We start from the raw sequence: 21649 nt of genomic DNA on the forward strand, positions 1-21649 counted from the left end.
ATATAATGTTTTATTTTTAAAAGACCTTACACATTTATGTATGTGAGTGTTCCCTCCTTCCAAACCTTAACTAAGTCACACTTAATGTGTGGAGGCGTTAACGGTTTGTGTTAAGTGTCGATATTTTAAAAGGGCGTCAACTTGGTAGGTATTTTCTTTGAAAACCTGTTTGTTCTTGTGTTAGAACATAAAAAGATTATCCATTTTCCGAAAAAAAACGTTCTTAACTCTTTACAGTGGCTAGACCTTTTTTATTTTTAACCAGGTTATTTATTTATGAATGATTAATAACTAGTTCATTGATTACAACGATAGCAACAATTTCATAATTTGACTTTACGCTTTTGAGTAGATAATTTAGAGTAGTGAGTGGTCATTACCAATACACCCATAAATCATATTACAAAATAGCCGACGTTATCACAGCCCAAAAAAGGCATTAAATGTGTGTATCAAACGTTTTGTTTATCTCCCATAGCGGCTAACACCCCTTTTTTCCAAAAATGAAAACGAAAAACAACCCCTTCCAAAAAATGCTGTTTCTAACGACGCTTCACTGTTGCCAATGATCATCCATCCATCCGATTGTGGTGTTTTGTTTTTCTTTTATACATGTCTACGTGATCAAATTTCATCAGACATCAGTCAGTCATGAAATTTTCATAGTCATTGCTTATTTTCTATATGGTGAAAAATGTTTAAAATTTCTCAAATATTTTACAAATGACCAAAAATGCATTTGAAACACATTAAAAAATATGCACATACCTGTTAAGAATCCAAAAACAAACGCGCTAACTAAGAAACGTCATGAAAATTCCGTAGAGGAAATACATTGAAATCTATGTCACTGTAAAAGCAAACAGTGATGTTAAGTGTGGTGATTTTTCGAATACTTTGGCGTTTTTTTTTTGTACATAAATTCTAATAAAGGAATAAATAGATTAGGATCGAATATGCAGCACTATACCGATTCACTCCTTCAGTCCCTCTAACACAAATTTTGAAAAAAGAAGTGCTTCCAGAGTTATGACCCGTCAAAAGCTCTTAAAAACCCACCCGATATTAACTAAAATGACTGACTATCCACAATTTGACCAACATTTTGTACATCGTAAAATTTCTGCTTAACGCACATTAAGCTCTAAATAGGTCTATATCGGACAACACCTTTGGATACCTCTCTCACTTAAGCAGTAAGCTACAGTGGGCACCGCTACAGTGGGAACCGTCGAGCTACAGTGAGCACCGCTTTCAAAAATAACATTTCGAGAAAACCGTGTTTAAAACTCGGTATTAAATACAAATAACAATGAACTTTTCCTTTCTAACGCTCATATCTAAGCCAATTTTTGTCCGATCCACTCGAAATTTATTCATACTGATCATACATTACGCTAAGGTTTTTTTTTTGTGCAATTCGTAATCTAATAACTCTATTTTTTTCAAAAACTCCTTCCCATCTCGCACACTCACTACAATTATGATCTGCAGGAAACATTTTAAGATAACTTCTGGGAATTGTTGACCAGCAACTTACTTAGCACTTTAGAAGCGATTTCCTTCGTTTCAATTAATTTTTGCGGCAACTCGTGTGGGAGGCCCGAGACTTTTCTGCCGTATGTTTTAAAACATGTGAACATTTTACATTTAAATTTGTTGGCATTCTCGGATCATCTTAGGTATTAAAGTACTTTCAAGCGCACTTAGAAAAACCATATTCCTAAGTATACTCCAATTAGAATGAAATGAAATGAATGAAATTCATTCATGAAATTGTGAAAGCTCTTTTCACTTTGGAGTCGAACTATAGTCACCCGAGTCGAGATCAGAGTGTGACTTGCGTCAGAAGTGGTAATATTAAGAATGTGTTTGGGCCATTTTGAATTGTAGTACAGACTCCAAATTCGACTCCGTTTATTTTAGATACAATTTAAGCTATGATGTAATCTGTGGATATGATATTGGGAGTGTAAAGCCTAACAAAGAGGAATGAAAACAGTGTGCCATGGTGAGTACCATAAAATACATAAATATGTATACAATTAATAAAAAATGTTCCAAAAAATGAATATAAGTTGCTAAAACAAAAATCAAAGCGATTCGAGAGATGGCCCTAAACTGAACTTTTCCGAAATTTTGTGTGGGAGGTACCCGAAGGAGTATACCGATTGAGTCCACATTGAAACCTTATCTAAGTCTGGTACACATTTCAGGATTTGCAAAGTATGGACCAAATCGGTTACTCCCTTCAAGAGTTATCATGCGCCAAATTTTCCAAACATTTTCGAAATTTTGTGTGGGAGGTACCGGAAGGAGTGGATCGATATAGTTTATCTTCGAACTTAAACTAAGTTTGGGCAAAAAATTACGAAAGCCAAAATTTGAACCGAATCGGTTCATCCGTTCGAGAGTTATCGTGCGCTTCATCCAGCCATACTGACGGACGGACATTGCTCAATCGACTCCAAATTGTCTGAAACACATTTCGTCCAAACATACTTGGGGTCTAAAACCATTATTTCGATGATGCACATTTTACCCGTATGAAAGTGTATATACCCTCTTTAGCATAAATGCTGAGGGTATATAAAAATACATTCTGCCGTTTCAACTTAATGGAAAAAGTGAGAAAACTCACGGGGAGTTGATATTCATTATCGGGCTGATAAAATTGTCCATTTTAAAAAATTCAAAATTCTGATTTCAATGTTTTTTAATTTTAAGGGATACTTTTATGAAACTTTTGATTTTTTTTTAATTATCCCAATTTTTGTCCCAAAACAAATTCTTTTTGAAAACCGGTAAAGAACCAGAAGCAAGTTATTCTGAGAGATTCATATAAACAAATTTTTTTTAGAGAAATTAAATGTAAATTTTCTAACAAAACAACATTTTTATTATTTCTAAGTTTTTTTGAGCGTTTTAAAGTGGCAAATTAAAAAATAAAAATACAATTCCGTTTGCCAAATCAAAAGAGGTTTCATTCCGAAAAATTCTTCGTTTTTCGTTTTCTGAAGAAGCTAAATACGGAATTAATTCCACTTTCGATCGGAATTCGTTTCTGTGACATGCCTTTATAACTATTTAAAAAGGATTAATGGAAAAATTAATATGTTCAAAAAATAATAAATTCACGACAAATTAATTTGCATATAGTTTCAATGGAATAATTATAACAATAATAAAAAATGTAGTCTAATTTTATTGCAAATATGTAAAAACCATTTTTCAAAACTATTCTCCACGGATTTAAGTTATTTCTAATTAGAAAACAAATCAATTTGGTGTGTGGGTTTTGTCTTAAACAGCTTATTTATCATTTTCATGAGTTGGTCAAGTCAATAATTGTTGCATGTTTAATTGTTTTATATGGCAAAACTATTTCAAATGATCATGCTCATATTTGTTTCAAGTTGTTTGCCCTATTTTGGCATAACTAAATCGGTACATGTGCGAATAATGTTGGCATTAACATTGTTTCTATATTGATTGATTTTACACAATTTAGAGAATTTGAGATCCAAACGCAAATGTACATAATAAATAATATATACATACAAAACAAATACGTATATATACATGTATGTTATGCAATTAAAAATCAACACGAAAGCTGTTAAAGACATGAGTTAAAAAAAAAATAATATACATGCCAGAAAGGCTTCTGTATTACAATAAATAATATTATTACAGAAATAAATAATATATTAAAAAAAAGAATAAAATTATTATGTTAATAATTTTTTACAGAAGCACGATTATGTATATAATTATATGAACGTCCATTATCGATAAATGTGAAATTTCTAATTTACCATAACTTCTTCTTTAGTGGTATTCTCCATGGTAGAACAAATATAAGGTAAAGTAAATACTACAACAAATACAACTCGAACAACAACCACAAAGGAATTTGTTTTTGTTTGTAACGTTACTGCCAGTTGTATTTGTAAACAAAACAAGGAAATGTCTATAAATTATTGGATTTTAAAAAACTAATAATTTTTCACATTTGGTTGAATATTTTGGAAAACATGAATGAAAATTCGTTACATTTTAAATTTTTATGTTTCCACATCAGAAAGTAGAATCCTCGCAGAAAGTAGAATTCTTGCAGAAAAGTTTGGGGTCGCTGGAAATTCATAGAAAAAGGAGAAGCTGTTTCAATGTTTTGTTTTAGAAATCAAAGAAGCACATGTTTATTAGGGCTTTATTTTTTTAAATTTTAACAAAATACCTCACATATTAACAAACGTTGTATAGCCTCTACAAGGGGGATTTACTGCGCTGCTTGTCGTTCGAACTTGGAGGAGATTACATATCATTGATATGAAGAAGTCTTTCTGGGAAATGGTTTTTTCCGAATGATATATTTTTTTCTCAAAAAATATATGTCCCTAATGTACATCGAAATAGAAATAAATGTATAAAATGTCATATGAAATCTGACACTAACGTTACAACCCAGTTCAGTCAGCTGTGTATTGCTGCTACCTTTTCTTATTCTACCATGGGTATTCTCGGTAAACTAGCGAACAAAATAAAGTTCTCCATTTTAAGGTAATGCCTGCAAACTCGAAATCAATTCCGTTTGCTAACTAAAAAACATTTCAAGAATTTCACTACAGATTCAAAAGCATGTTTATTTAACCCAATACGATATCAGCATAATTCTTAAGGTCAACATCAATGATTGCCTAATTTTTGTTTTTTTTACTATTATCACGGTTACTAATTTTGTAAAAAGATAACAAAAATTGTATTTGTTTAAAAAATATAAAATTTACAACAGTTACAACAACGTTTTATTGTATAGGTAAATATAGTTCATGCTTTATTTGTTGATTTTTAACAACACACAAACTTGTATTACTGTGGTGAATTCACATGAATACGTAGACGCCTCAAAGTATGCTCTGATATTTTGCTGTAAGAAATCATACATCACTTACATATGTGGTGGCAATATTGACAACGGTATTGCCATTCTAAACATTTCTTTCAGTAAAATAGAAAATTGATGCAGTTTGCATTTTTCACATCGGATTAAAATAAAAGTAAAATTGATATGAACCGATGTAATAAAGTTATATTAATAAGGTATTTATGCTTTGCGAAATAAAAATTTATCAAACTTTAATTAATCGTCTCTGTGTGACATTTCGTGTACGAAACGAACTGTAGTTGCACATCCCTACCAACGACGCGGGAACTAGTGTATCCGCTTCAGCACATGAATATAATTTTGGAGGCGACCCAGTTAATACATTGTTTATAGTATTGATATGTCTCTCATATCGAGTTGGTCCTTTAGCATCTTACATATGAAAGCCAAAACAGAACCCGTGTTCGATAAACCCAATTTAGGATAAGTCTAACCACTTAGATAGTAGTGATTGTCCGACTCTATTGGACATATTGATAATTGACCAATGAGTGTCGACCATCTTTGGCAGACTATTTCTCAACTTTTTTTCAAAGGCAGTAATTTTTTCCATTATTTAGATGTCTTCCACCCAGGCAATTAACGCGTGTTCTTTAGTGCGTGGGGCGGGTGCCTCTTTAGAAACTTTTGCAAATACTGGAACCGAACCTCTTCTAGTAGGTCATAATATAAACTGTCACTTTATCTAAAACGTTATTTGATATGGAGTGGATAGAAAAGGTGTTATCCCATCAGTCGGCTTTGCCGACAGAGATATACTCTCAGCCTATGTAAATTTAAACTTTCATTTCGGACCAAATCGGTTGATCAGTTCGAGAGTTATCGTGTTCTTTAGCCACTACATATGGTGAATTAGGGGTTTATACACCTTTTGGACTGCTTTTTCAAGAAGTATGTACTTTCCACTGAAAAAAACTTTTACCATCGCAATTGTAGTAGCGAATGCAAGTTGCTTCAACAAAAATTAAAGTGATTCGAGAGCAGGCCTTATAGTGAACTTATCCGAAATTTTGTGTGGTGGGTAACTGAAAGAGTGAACAAATATAGTGCATATTCCAACTTATTCTATACCTGGTAGATAAATTAGGATGTGTAAAGTATGGATCAAATCGGTCACTCCCTTTAAGAGTTATCGTGTGCACAATTTTTCCGATCATTTTTGAACTTTTGTGGGGAAGGTACCTGCAGAAGTGGACCGATAAGGCTTATCTTCGAACTTAAACTAAGTTTGGACAAACTTTTACGATGGCCAAATTTTGGATCGAATCGGCAGATCCGTTCGAGAGTTATCTTGCGCTCGAACCACTACACTTGGTGTGATAGGGTTTTTTTTGCAACTTTCTGGCTATTTTCTTAGAAAGTATGGACTTGCCCCTGATAAAACTTGTACCGTCGTATGGAGGGCCGTGAATACAAGTTGTTACAACAAAAATCAAAGCGATTCGAGAGCAGGTCCTAAACTGAACTTATCCACAATTTTGTGTGGGAGGTACCCCAAGGAGTGGACCGATTGAATCCATATTGGAACGTAATCTAAGTTTGGTAGTAATTTAAGATGTGCAAAGTATGGACCAAATCGGGTACTCCCTTCAAGAGTTATCGTGGGCACAAATTTTCCGAACATTTTCCAACTTTTGTGGGGGATGTACCGGAAGGAGTGGACCGATATAACCCATCTTCGAACATTTGGCGAAATCCAAATGTTGGACCAAATCGGTTCATCCGTTCGAGAGTAATCGTGCGCACCAGCCAGACATACGGACGTTGCTAAATCGACTCCAAATTGTCTGAAACACATTTCGTCCAAAGATACTTGGGGTCTAAAACCATTATTTCGATGAGGCAAATTTTGCCCGTATGAAAGTGTATATACCCTCGTTAGCATAAATGCTGATGGTATAAATATCTCGGATGACTCCTTAAATGAATGTTCTTTCTTGGGAAAATGTCAAAAACAAATAAAGTTCGGCAAAGGTTTTATTAATTTTGGTACATGTGTTAGGCTGGACCAATGACAATGAAACTCGTACCATTCACCAGGAAGTACAAACTTCCCGATTTAAGTCTGGGTGTAGTTGCACTACCCTGGCCCTGAAAAGGAATATCGGGAAGCGGACTTCAAGAAAACAATTAACAAAGGTTGAGGACTCAGACCACGAAAACGACACTCTTTGTATGTATCCGTGGTTCTGCCCATCTTAAAATAAGGTGGACTTGTGAATAAGACACTGCTATCGAAACGAGTTCACACAGATCATACTTTTTTACTTTTTTTACTTGTTTTATATTCATTATAACCACAAGATGAATCATGCTTGACAACACTTCATCTAATCACCCTATCATTCATAAATCAACCGCTTTCATACGAAAATAACAACAAAAAACTATCATTGAAAAATAAAAATAATTATAAAATCTACACTTGGCAATGGAATGGTATTTAAATAAATGTAAAATAAGATTCGCCAAATACCACAAAAACTTGACGGTGGTAGTGGGTGTTGTTGTTAAAATAAATGAATTGTAATTATTATAAAATATGACGGCTTTCAGTTTGCCAAGCTACAAAAAACAAAGCTCATCTTTAGCTCAAAAAATTGTGCAAATGAATTGAATATGAATGTGAGTGTAGAAAGAAATGTATGTAGGTGGGCGATGGAATGAGACCATCATGATTTTATAACATTATCATTGACTACTTACACATTGGATCTGGGTGTGGGCACCGGTGTACGACGACTTTGCGACGCTGTCAACGAAGACCGCCGCAATTGGGGTGCATTTGAGTTATTTTCCTCATCTTCATCCTCACTGCCAAAGGGATTTTTAGAGATGCGAGGTGGAGGTGGCCTAGGTGGTGGCACCTTACTTGATGTTGAAGTATTTTGTGATTTTTCCAATTCAATTTCATCATCGGAAGAATCGAACGGATTTAAATTGACTTTTTGAGTTTGCTGTTGCGATTTTCTAAGCTCTACATTTTCTTTATTTTCCTCTTGAATTTCTTCGTCTTCGTCATCTGATTTAAAGGGATTCAAATCTTCTGGGTATTCTTCCACAGGAATTTTAGCAGGGGTATGCTGAGGTGTAGAGGAACTATCTTTAGATGGGAGGATAGTTGTTGCTGGCTCTTCTTGTGATTGTTCTTTTGGTTTAACACAAGTTGTGATAACTTCTTGTTTTTCCTCCGCTTTTTCTTCTTCTTGTGGTTGATCTTCAATTGACATTTGCTTATTTTCTAATATTTCATTGTCTTTTGTTTCCATCTTTAAAGGCACTTCGTCTTTTTCTTCTTCTTCTTTTGCTGTTGGTAATTCTTCATCTTGTTCTACATGTGTGATTTCTTCCTGGGGATGTTCTGGAACTTCTGCTACAATTTCAGTGTCCATTTGTAAAGTTTCTTCACGTGGAGCTGGTGTTGGTATTGTTGTTTTAGTTTCTTCCTTTTCTTCTGAGCGGCTGCTTTGAGACTCAATTTCTAGAGTTGGTGGTGATGCTGTTGTAGTTACAGTTTGGGAATTGTTCAATTGTTCTTGTTGTTGATCTTTTGTATTAGTTGTTGTAGTAATTTTAGTAGATTCTTTATCTTTTTCATTATTTGTAATTACTTCAAATTGTTGCAGGCGAGCACGTACAACACTAAGTCTTTGAGTGGTCTCTTTATCCTCCACTGTCAGCTGAGCAGAAAGTTCTTCAGTTGGAGATTTTGTGCGTAATTCCACATTTTCATGATTCTCACTGGTTTCAAGTTCTTTCTCCACTGATGATGCTCTTGACTTAGGACTGATACTTGAGGATGACACTTGCAGGGGTGTCTTCTCATTGACTGTTTGCGTAACTGTTTCTGTTGTGCTCTCTAACTGCTGTGCAGCTTCGGTTGTCGTTTCCATAGCCATGATGGAAGCATCAACTGTTGCTTTGTCTTTGGTAACACAATCATTATCATTAGTTTCTTTACAAGCTAAATTATTTTCTAATTCTATTTGCTGTATTGTCTCTTTTGTATCTGTTAATTTGGGCGCCATTATCGTCTCCGGGTCCATGGTTGATGAAGTGTTGTGTTCAACATCATTATTGTTGGTTGTGTCGTTGGATTTCTTAGTGGATGTAACACTAATTTCCAATTCAGTTGGCGGTTGGATTGGTGTTGAGGTCCTTATAATATTCTCTTCTTGATCGGCATCGTGCTCCCGGTTGGTGGTGGTGGCTGATGGTGTTATTGGCGTATTTGAACCCAATATTAGTTGTGCTGAAGCTGTGAAACGTTTATTTGGTTCCTCTGCCTTCTTTTTCTCCTGCTCCTCTACCATTAGTTGGGGTGGTAGGGATTTTGGTAATTCTGGTGGCAATGATACCGAAGTCAAATCATCTGTTTCCTCTGAATCAGATGTTTCCATTTTAGAATTTTGTATAGACGAAGATAATGACTCACTTTTATCTTCATTATGATCTGGATCAGTTTCGGTCTCATCTTCATCTGGTTCATTGTCCACAGTATCATTGAGAAAGTTCGACAAAGCAGAATTCATTTTATAGCCACCTGATGATGTTGAAGGTGTTGCAGCACTCTCGGATGCTTTTTCCATTCTTTGCAATGATTTCGATTTCTCTTCATCACTAAGACTTTTTTGCAAAAGTTTACTATCTCTGTCGGCCAATACATCATGTTGTTGTTGCTTTTGTTCAAAAAATGCCAAACGATCACGTATGGAACTACGTACTGATCTTGTATTGGTCGCCGTGGCAAACTTATTTTCACCTTCTAAATGATTTCTCATTTGCACCGGAGAAGTTGCACGTTCAGGAGAAGCATCTTCTGCTGCAATAGTTTCTCCACCACCACTTGGAATGGCGAAATCACCACCACTGGTGCTAGGGATTTCTTCATCAGGACATGTTTCACAAACATATTGTTCATCTACTTCAGTTTCATAGAAACTTCCTGGTGTTAATTGCGAACCACAACGGGCACATTTCAAGCATGTCCGATGATAGACTTTTTTGCCTACCAACAAACGTTCAGCCAAAAATACGGGTAACTGACACTTACGACAGGGATCGCGTCTGGGGACGCCAACCACATGGGCCATCTGTAAGAGAAGAAGGGACATTTTATTAGAACTCATCCAGATAGATTTTTAGTAAAATGTTTTGGAATTATTATGATGTTTGGTTTTAATAAAGTTAGTTACACAATAAACATGGGTTGTATTGTTTATAAAAATTAAGGGCAAGTAGATATTAGTAGTTTTTAAACCCAACATAAAAAGGAATGCGATTTAGATTAGACCTCATTCCATTTATTTATTCCCCATCATGAAAAGTTTATCAACATCGTATGAGCAGGTTAAATCCAGACACAGAAAGAAAAGTTGATATCTCCATCGCTTGATTTCTCGTAAGGAAACTTTTGACAGAAAGATACGAATAAGGGCTGAATTCGTCTTATGCGTCACATTCGCAAATTTTCCTAAGTATACCGGTGCAGGTAACACCACTTATCTGTACTAATTACGCAAACCAAAAGCCCGTAGCTTCTAATGACCAATTACGAAAGCCGATTTGTTTGGAATAAGACATTGCGGATTCTCAGCGCATTGAAAAAAGATTACAAAAACAGATTTTAATATGCATTTTATGTTTGTTCCTTGGACAGACTTTACTATTACAGCTTTACTTGGAACTTGTAATCTAAATTCCATTCATATATGCATTTGTATACCCTCAACCTTTAGACTGTAACCTCATACACTTTGATACGATCAAAAATGTGCCTCATCGAAATAATGGTTTTAGACCCCAAGTAAGTTTGGATGAAATCCATTTCAGACTGTATGAAATAATCGATGTAGCCTTGTCCGTCCGTCTGTCTGGCTGGCTTGGGCCGATAACTCTCGAACGGAACAGCCGATTTGGTCCAAACTTTCTACCTCTTAATATTTTCTTCAGATTTAAATCGAGTTCGAAGATGGATACATCAGTCCTCGCCTTCGGGTACCTTTCCCACAAAGTTCAACATTTTTCACTTAAATGGTGCGCACAGTAACCCTTGAAGAGAGTAAACGATTTTATCCAACCTTGCACCTCGTAATATTTATTCTGAACATATATTAGGTTCCCATACAAAATTTCAAATGACAATGACAATAGACCGTTCTGTGGTAAGCTTTGCGGCCAGAGTGGAATGCAAATGTTAGCGCTTCTCAGTGGAAGAATTCAAACCTTTCAGAATGACCACCTGAGCACAGCAGCAGGAAAGACTAAGATTTTAAAGGTGCATCAACACCACAAGACGTTTCCGATGCAGTAACTGCTTGGTTTTTATCGTCTTAGCATCCCTGCCACTATCTAGTAGAGAGGCTTCCCCAACAAAGGCAGGAGAGAGAGGTCCAAAGGTACAAATGAAAACTTCTCGATCAACGAACCTATCAGGGAGAAACTGATGCAGTTGCGCTGGCCAATACAGTGTGAATGCCGTACATCATAGCAAAAGAACGCCAGTTGCTAAGATAAACACGATTGCTTTTAGCCTAATGGAAACTCGGGTGATGTACCCGTTTAAATTTGTATTTGGGCTTGAATTGATAGCACTATGCCCAACACATGTGGATTTGGGCCACACGACTTGCTCCATTTGTTTAACTACACAGATAAACCCACTCAGTTGTCTCCCAATTATTTATGGTCCAGTCCAGAATTTGTGAATGTGGATACAGAGGAACCAAAAAAGATTTGATGACTAACGAATGGAGTGACTGACATTAGTGCAACCTTTCCACATCATAACACTTCTCTCTATCTTAAATCAAGTTCGAAAATGGTGTATCGGAGAAAAGCTTTCGGTACTTCCCTCACAAAAGTTCAAAGTTTTGGCTTAATTGAAGTTTAAGAGCTGTTTGAGAATTGTTCTGAATTTTTCATCGAGGTACTCCTTGTGATTTTGATTCCAACGATATCATTTTTTGTGGGCTAGTTCATGCTTCCTGACATAATGAACAAAACGATCCAAAAAATTATACGGTTACCAACTTAAATGGCTGGTTGGCGCGATAACTATTGAAAGAAGTACCTGACATAAGTGTCAAACTCTCTCAAACTAAAAAAAGTTTGAAGATGGAGATTAAAGTCCATATTTAAATTAGGCATTTTCCTTGCGGCAATTGTTAGTTTGTAGATATGAGAGGGTGTCGAGAGGCAAGGGTTACCATATGCCTCACCCTCTCTTCATCAAACTGATAATTGCCACAAGGAAAATTGCATAATGTAAATATGGACAAAGTTTTGGCTTAATTGCAGTTTAAGGGCTGTTCGAAGATTTTTCTGAAATTTTCGTCAAAGGTAGTCTTCGAGATTCCGAGTACAACGATACAATTTTTGTCGTGAGCAAGTCCCTGCTTCAAGGCATAATTACCCAAAAGCTTCAAAAAATCCTACGGTGACCAACGTAAGGAATGGAATCGAAAGCAATGACTTCTAAAATTAAATCTAGGGGAAGACAATACTTCCTGAGATATAGGCCCTGAAAGGAATCACTGTTTTAACACCTACCCCTACCAATCCTTATGCTGAAAACATCATAAATTTTCCACTTACGAACATGTAATTCATTTTTAAAACTATGGATCTCTTCGTAAGATACTTAAATTCACTGCGTTATTGTTGTTTTGTAGAGTCACGGGCTGAGGATATATGTACCTCTGTCGTTAAAACTTTGTAATGAGAAAAATTAGTTCTTTCACTAGAGTTGGGCAAATCTAGGTCCAAATAGTTCCGACACCGATACAATGTTCGTTGTTCTGTCTTTCTAACTACCCAACTCTGCCTTTCATCTCCTACCTATCTTTTAATAATTTCAAAATGTTGCCGTCTTTATCTTCTACAAATTGGGTGCCATCGTGATGCAATGGTTTGCTCACCAGTCTGGCACACTAAATTTCTACGGTGGCGAAAATAACCCCTCAACGTAAGGAAGTGACATTTCCTATGTATTTTAGCCATCTAATACTGCTCTAAAAGTGTTGTCTTAAGACACAAAGTTTGATCTCGGCAATTCAAAATAGGTCACATTTCATTGAGCTAATATGAATAGGAGTGCACTCAGAGATATGAGAAAATCCAACCTAGCTCTTTTAGTCATCTTATTAAGAAATGGGTTTAGAATGTAACGTTCATCCCGAACATGGCCCGCTAGCAATGAAAATTCCTATTGTCGCAATTAATTTAGTCCAGAACTAGTTCTAAGCCGTACTAGTACAAAATCGTTCCCCAAGTAATGCCACCTTTTTATCCCCAAGTAAAAGACGAGGCGGCAGTTTTTTAAACAACAACAGAAGTGAGGAATGATAAACATTCTGGAATTCAGTACCAACTTCTTACCCGTCATGCTCCGGATCATGACGTGTACGCGATCCCTACGTAATGGGGAGTTCGCCCCCACGGTTCGGAAGGGATGGGAAAGAGTGGCGTTGGGAACGTTCGAATAAATAAAATATGACTGGAACTAGTATAATACCATCTACGAGTAATGAATAGAGAGTCAATTGGTTACCTGCTATGACATCCCCATGTTAAAGTTTAAAGTTCATTGCACTGTGAGGGGTCTAAAATGAAACTACCCAGCAAAATGTTCGATGCCAAAGATGACATTCAATCATGAGTGCAAGTGAGCTGTCATGTCATCTTTTTAGCATCTTCATCGATGAATTTTATATGAGTGTGGACCCCAAAAGATGCTAATCATTTTTGGATCCAAAGCATGTCATTTACAAAAATGCTTTGACATGTCATTTCCACCAATGCTTTGGCATGTAATTTTCACCAACCCTTTGCAATGACATTATCATTACGACGAGAGTTTTAACCCAGTTGGTTGTGATTTCGAGTCTCCACAACATCAAGCCTATTGTTAATAATTAATCTTATATATTTAGAAAAAATTTTATAAATAAAACCATAAAATTAATCTCCATTGGATCGATGGAATGGGTTCAAATGCTGTTGAAAAGGTCGGATCTTTCACAACTTCTTTTGCATCGGTTCAAAAGCTGATGAAATTATTGGATCTTTCACGACTTCCTTTGCATTGATTCAAATGATAATGAAAAGATGGGATCTTTCACGACTTCGTTTGAACCAATTCAAAAGATGCCACGAAATCTCGTCATCGCATGGAACTCCTTCCTTCAAATTTTGCTGGGCAGTTACTGGAACCACGAGAATCTACGAGTTTCCGAAACCGAACTAGTACATCTATCTTGCTAACGGGGGGCAGATGCAGTACTCACATTTACGAGTCAAAATATCAATTAAACTAAATTTTGTGATGAATTTACAATTTTTATCCTAGATTTTTCATACAAGCCTTAAAGTATGCAATGATTTCGTTTTTATTTATTTTAAAATGTTGCCTTTTTAGGCGAAGATCATTTTTTATACCCTCAGCATTTATGCTAACGAGGGTATATGGTAAATTTCAAATTTCCTTTACAATTCCATCGAAAAAAAAAATAAAAAAATTTTGTACAAGCACATTCACGATTTTTGGTACATGGGTTAAGAAAAAAATCGTGGTTTCAAATCTGTTCGCGTTCACAAAATCGGATGCTGCGCCCAAAAGTTAGGGGCGATTTTATTCCCTTATAAAGAAAAAATTTTTAAAAATTCCCTTTGTGTTGTAATAAGAAAATTTATATATAAAGCGTTAACAGCATTTAATATCTATCCGTAGATGCCTAAATATTTACTAAATGTATTTCTATTTTCGCGGAAAATCAAGAAATACTGAAAAAATCTTGGAGTAAATTTAATTTATTCTAATTTAGAGTCCAAATAAAACTCGAAAAAATAAATTAAAAATACGTACAGATTCTGGGCAACGCGTAGAAAAATATGAGACCAAAGTTTTAAAGATAGGATTTATAACTGTCATATTACAGCAAAAACAAAAGACGAAAACTTATTGTAGGAATATTATTTCAAAAATATATTTTTTTTGTTCAATACGAAAAATAGAAAAAACATTTTTGGGAGTTATTCTACTACTTCGTTAAATTTCGATGCAAGGACTGACGGACTTTGCTGAAACTTCTTCAGGGAAAATGCGATGACAAACCCGAAAGTGTATTTGCTTACTTTGATAAACAATAGGATTATAAAATGGAAAGTAATATTGAAATTACATCCAAAGAAAAAACATAAAAGTTAAAAAACGTATAATTTGCGAATTCGTTAAAATCAGTTAAGGCGCATGCGCTTTTCAGATACAGCTAGTGCATCTCTATCAATATGTAGCGAATTTTACACTTTTCATTCAGCGGCCAAAGTGTGCTGTCAGCTGCATCTTACTGTTCAAAAAACCTTAATGTGGGTAAAAATTGCGCGATCTACATAAGATTATAAGGCGCATCCGATTTCAGTGACCGCCTATAAAAAATACGTCATTATAACAATTTTTAAACAAATTCTTCAAGAACCGCGGATGTGCTACCAAATTCTATTTTATATGGAATACGAATATTACTCCAGAATCTCGGTAATTTATGCCACACGGTTTTGGAAAATAATATCTTCGCGAATAAAAGGTTCCATTTATGTAAAAATAACCAAAGAAAATCGCGGTCTAATGCGCGGAATCATCAAAATATAATTTTGCAGAATTTCCCACTTTCAACGTATCTATAACCGCCGTTTTAGTGGATGGATTTGAAAGCGGAAGTGTTCATTAGATCCGGCGCGTAAAAAAACTAAAATCACGCGGGGTTCAAGGGTACCTAAGTCACAGTTGTAAATTTTGAAACCAAAAAATAGGTTTTTAAAGAAAATTTACGCACCAAAATCTCGACTTTGGACTTCTATTACTAGGAAGCTGTATGAAGCACATTCATGAGATATACATCAAACGACGTGGAATCACGAGTTCTACAATCCAGTAAATAGTTTGGGTAATTATCTAGTTGCGCCCTCCAATTATAAGAAAAATTCAAAAAACCCAGATTTCAAAACTTCAAAATGTCAGCATCGATTTTAGGGCGATGCAGTGTATATATCGAAAATTCATACATTAGAACCATGTTGCCCAAGGGGTATTCTTCAATTCTTTCTTTAAGCTCAGGTCTAAATTTTCCGTGGTTTGACCAGATATCAAGAAAGAACACAAAAAAACTTGTAAACTTCAACACATTTTTACCCATTTTTTAATATTATCACCAACACAGCTTCCACATAAATTATTTTTTATGTTCCATTTTATGCGACCCCGGCTAAAACACTTTAATTAATATAAATATATTCATATTGTATAAAATAATTTGACAGTTCGCGACTTATTAAATGGTGAACCTCAACTTCAACGATTGTAAAACATTTTTGAATATTACCATATATACTTTCATACGGGCAAAATGTGCCTCATCGAAATTATGGTTTTAGACCCCAAGTATGTTTGGACGAAATGTGTTTCAGACAATTTGGAGTCGATTGAGCAATATTCGTCCGTGTGTCTGTATGTCTGGCTGGCTGGAGCGCACGATAACTCTCGAACGGATAAACGATTCGGTTAAAATTTTGGCTTTCGTAATATTTTACCCAAACTTAGTTTAAGTTCGAAGATGGGCTATATCGGTCCACTCCTTCCGGTACCTCCCCCACAAAAGTTCGAAAATGTTCGAAAAATTTGTGCGCACGATTACTCTTGAAGGGAGTAACCGATTTGGTCCATACTTTGCCCATCGTGAAATGTGTACCAGACTTAAATAAGGTTTCAATATGGACTTAATCGGTCCACTTCTTCGGCTACCTCCCACACAAAATGTCGGAAAAGTTTAGGGCCATCTCTCAAATCGCTTTGAAGTTGCAAAACAAACCCCTATGACACCAAGTGGTTGGAGCGCAAGATAACTCACGAACGGATCTGAAAATTCGGTCCAAAATTTGGCCTTAGTAATATTTTGTCCAAACATAGTTTAAGTTTGCAGATAAGCCATATCGGTCCACTCCTTCAGGTACCTCCCCAACAAAAGTTCAAAAATGTTCGGAAAAATGGTTCGTACGGTAACTCTTGAAGGGAGTGGCGGAATTGGTCTATACTTTACACATCCTGATATATCTACCAGATATAGATCAGGTTCAGATATGGACTATATTTGTTTACTTCATCCGGTACCTCCCACACAAAATTTCGCATAAGTTCACTTTAAGACCTGCTATCGAATCACTTTGATTTTTGTTGAAGCCACTTTCATTCGCTGCCTCAATTACGATGGTAAAAGTTTTTTTAGGGGCAAGTCCATACTTCTTGAGCAAACAGCCCGAAGAGTGTAAAAACCCCCTATGGCACCATATGTTGTGGCTGGAGAACCACTTCCATAACGGTCAATGTCGATCCATTCCTTTTAGTATCTATTCCGCAAAACTTTTGATCTTTAATCCTAATCAACATTTTTGTCGGTTCAAACGCCCACAATTTTTAAAACCACCTTTAATACATACGTATTTTGGGAAAAAAATTGTTTCAATATACACATGCTGAGGGTATATCTCTGTTGGCAAAGCCGACTGATACTTTTTTACTTGTTATTCATGTAAACCGAAACAAAAACTTAAATCGCGTTTTTCTCGAAATGCCATTTTTGAAGTCGGTGCCAACGATAGCTCGAAAACGGATAGACCGATCTTCGTATATTTCGGTGAGCTTATTAAATACATAAAAACCTTGTCTTTAAGCGACACATTTTTTTTAAATTTTTTTTGGGCCGATTTTTGGGCAAATCGCTGTTCTTTTTTTTTCGTTAAAATCGAAATTTTCACTTTTCCAAGTCATTTTTTTGTTAAAATAGATTTTTAAAAATTTTGTCTCGCTTAAAGACAAGATTATTAGGTTTTTAAAACGCGCACCAAAATATATGAAGGTCGACACATTCGTTTTCGAACAAGCGTTGGCACTGCAAAACGCTTTTACAAAAAATGGGTTTCACAGGTAGCCATTTACCTCAAAACTGTGCAATATTTTTCAACAACAAAAATTCCAAAGGTAGTTTAAGATGTGGTCTTTCATAGGAATAAATACCTAAAAAAATTGGTAGCTTTCTCAGAAAAAGTTCTGAAAATTGAGTTTTTTGGCCAGCACAACTAGGGATAACCCCTTAAGAGTCAAAATATCAATTAAACAACATTTTGTGATTTTACAATTTTTATCCTTGATTCTTGGTCGATTGTGAAATTTATATACACCTAAAATCTGAAAAATGTAAGAATTTTCTCTAATAACTTGAGATCACGGCAGTATACCCCAAACTAAAGAAAATCACTAAAAAGTTGACTTCTATAAGGGTTGAAATGAATTTTTACTATAACACAAATCTATATTTTAATTCTTGTATTCACTTTAAGTTCCAGATCCAGAACTTCAATTTCGGAGTTTAGTGATTATTGGATTCTCAACTTTACCTTCGAAATAACATAGAAATCTATTTACTAACTAAAGGTATTTACAAAAAAATCTACTATCCATTCCTTAGTTGTTGTGGGATTGGTATTAAAAATTCCAATTAATTCTGTTTTTATCAGTTTGGCTGTGTGTATGTGGGGTAATTATAGGTTAGTGAAAAGGACAATATTGTTGTTTTTATTTTATTTCACAATTGACTACAATACCCATTAAATGTTAGTAACTAACTAACGTTTGTTTCTTTTCTACTTTATGTATGGGTGAAATAAGTAAATTGAGGTCAATGTCATTAGACAATATGTATGCTAAATGTCAAAAAAGTGGTGTATACATTTAGGCTGCTACATGTTATTGGTTGGTATACTTTTTTGGGGCTAATGTATTTAGTATTATGATGTTGGAGGAGATATTTTTTACGTGTAATTTTATGTGTGTGGATGTAATAGTGTAGTTAGGTATATGATTTGTAACATAAAAAGCATAATAATGTCTTTAAAGCACATTCTATAATGACAAAGCCAATTGAATAAAGTTGAGAGTTGTAAAAAATAGAATGGACACATTGAAATGACTAAAAGAAGAAACTAAAAGATACATATATGAATGAAAAAAGGACAGGTTAGGTTATTGATAAAAATAATGAGTGATTTAAACGACTTACCTGTAAGTTTTATTTTTTGTCAAAATCCGCCAATTACTGAATTATACATGGACACTGATTGATTGACTGACCGGCTGATGTGGATAGTATATTTTACGAAAGCAATGATGAAGGACGATAATGGTAAAGCTGTTGTTTTTTAACGTTGCAGGTTGGACAATAATACAAATGAAGAGATTCTTAAGACATACAAACAAATAATTGTTTTTTTTTTTATAAAATTCTAAATGAGATTTATGTATAACTGTTTTTCTGCTTCTTCTCCGTCTTCCTCTTTTTAACAAAACACAATAAAAATGTATTTTCTTGTAGACTTAGGAAATTAAGGCTGAATATTTTTGTTCTGCTTCTTCTTCTCCTTCTTCAGTGTTAAACCAAAAAAAATGGTATATTTATATAATATGGTTGTATATGTATGTGAAAAATTATCCTTAAATTTTTAAAGTGATGTATGAGATACTTTTTGTAATAATGCTTCAATGTTTTGTTGTTGTTGTGGTGATAACTGCAGCTCTGGGGTAGGGGAGTTTCAAATCAAACGTTAACGTAATTCAAAAATTAATTACGCCCTTTTCAGCTCGGGTTTTATGATTCCAATATGATTTAATTTTGTTTTTCTCTTCGTTGATTTGTTCAATTTTTGGCAGTTTCTTGTAACATTTGTTCGGTGTGTTGTTCTTTAGCAAAGACAATTTTTTGTTGCTGTTGTTGAAACAAACAAGACATGAGCTATTTTGATGTTGACTGTTTGAATTATGATTAGCATAAAGTTTTGTATCAATTATTTGATGTTGTTGTTGTGTAATTTGTTCTTTTTATGTTCTTCTCTCTGCTTAACAGAAGATTTCAGGTTTATATTGTCCCATTATATCCAGACTTTTATCATCCTATAGTTTGGAGAAATGAAAAGATAAGAGAAAAAACAAAACATATATAAAGAAATATACTTTTTATGAATATTTGTTTTTCTTTGCCAAAACAAAATTGAGGGGGATTAGTAACGAGTGACGACGAAGAAATCGTTTAGATTGTTAGCTGGGAAATATTATCGAAAAGGGGTTAAAGGAAAATTAGTCAAGTGCTTAAAAAATTAATTACATGAAGAGAAAAAAGGGGAAGTAAGGGATTGTTAGTAGCGTTCACTAGCTGCTTTTTAATCTAGGAGGCTATGTTAGTGAAAAATGTTAGTCATTTTAAAAAAATATTTACATATTTACAAAAGTTTTGTTAAAAAATATCGGTGAAGGTCAATAACAAAGTAGCCATAATATAATACAAAACACATATTATGTGTGATGTTATTTTTTAGAGACGTTTTATTGTGTTACTATTATTGTTTTCAAATTCAAAACACTTAACACTTTTCAATAGCAAACAAAACAAAATGCAAATAATAGACTTTTGAGGTGCATTTTTATTTTTATGGGCCTTATTTTCATACCCATAAAGTTTAAAATAACAAAAAAATGCTACTGAAATATTTTTTCGAACGGATTTTGTTAGAAATGGACCAGAAAAAAATCTATAGAAATAGTGACAATATTGAAAAGTAGATAAATGCTTGGAAACATTGGTAAGCTCAGAAAATCATAAGAAAGCGATTAACAAAATGGATTTAATACTGAGATACGTCATTAGAAATGTACAATGGAGATCATGGGTTTAAAGCTCCTTAAAGATAATATCAAACTTGACAACAGTTGATAAACTGATTGTCCGATAGTTTATCTTTAAACTTGATTTAAGTTTAAAAGAAATATTGCGATGCGCAATGGATGGATCAATGTCAGTTCTTGTTTTGTTGTTGTTGTAACCCCTACAGGTAAAGATTGTATCGAGAGGAAAGAAATAGAAAAGAAACGAAGAAGATATGAAATTAATATTTAGGCATCTAGGCATCCACACCCAGTCCTAGAAAGCGGGCCGCTTCGACTGGATGTGTCCAAAGAGACTCCGGTGTCAGGTCTGTCGGTTGTGCAGGACACGCGAAGAGGTGTCATGTGATGTGTGGAGATTGGCCACATTTTGGGCATGTGCCAGTTATCTCAGAATTCAGGAGGGAGAGATAACTGTTGAGGTACCTAGAGATACCAGACCTGAGCTGGGATAGAGTCGATCTGGTCTCCATAGGTAGGACCCTCTCATCCTCGCTTAAAGAAGGGGGTCTCCCACCGAGCACAACACAGCTCGTATAGGAGATTTGGTCTTCAACATCCTTTGTGTGTACTTGTTTAAGGGCGTTTTTTATGTCATCATCTGATGGATTATGGGGGATTGGGGGATATTTGGTAGCTCTTTACGAAAGTCGTATCTGCTGTGTATGGGTCATTCAGAGGGGGGTCTATTGCAGCACTCATGGTTAGGGTGATCCTGTTTCTTGCATTTAATCGCGTGTTGTTGTGTTAGGAGGGTAAAGTGGGGTTTTTCCGGGAGGAGTTTGGTTTCATGCTGTAGGTGGTTTTCTGGGGTCTTGGAGTGACACCCTGTAGCGATACGAAAGGCCGTATTGTGGACCGTTTGAAGGTTCTTCCATTGCGTGTCGCTGATCGCCGGTGATCATATTGGTGCATAGTCAAGGAGGGGACGACCTATT

At 35.1% G+C, this 21649-nt stretch overlaps 1 protein-coding gene across 12 annotated transcripts in view; it reads right to left on the reverse strand.

The window, feature by feature from the left end:
• Positions 1-21649, reverse strand: part of MICAL-like (protein) — a 517823-nt gene that overhangs the window by 15344 nt on the left and 480830 nt on the right. For 9 of the 12 annotated variants that reach the window (XM_073976324.1, XM_073976325.1, XM_073976328.1 and 6 more), the window contains one exon: positions 7655-10041. In XM_073976324.1, the coding sequence (XP_073832425.1) occupies positions 7655-10041 (2387 nt within the window). Of the gene's footprint in view, positions 1-7654; positions 10042-19056; positions 19944-21649 lie in introns of all 12 variants that reach the window. The other 3 variants (XM_073976334.1, XM_073976332.1, XM_073976329.1) reach the window with 1 other exon arrangement.

The sequence above is a fragment of the Musca autumnalis genome, unplaced genomic scaffold (genome assembly GCF_047663935.1).
Source record: "Musca autumnalis isolate F117 unplaced genomic scaffold, ASM4766393v1 scaffold_3, whole genome shotgun sequence".
NCBI lineage: Eukaryota > Metazoa > Arthropoda > Insecta > Diptera > Muscidae > Musca > Musca autumnalis.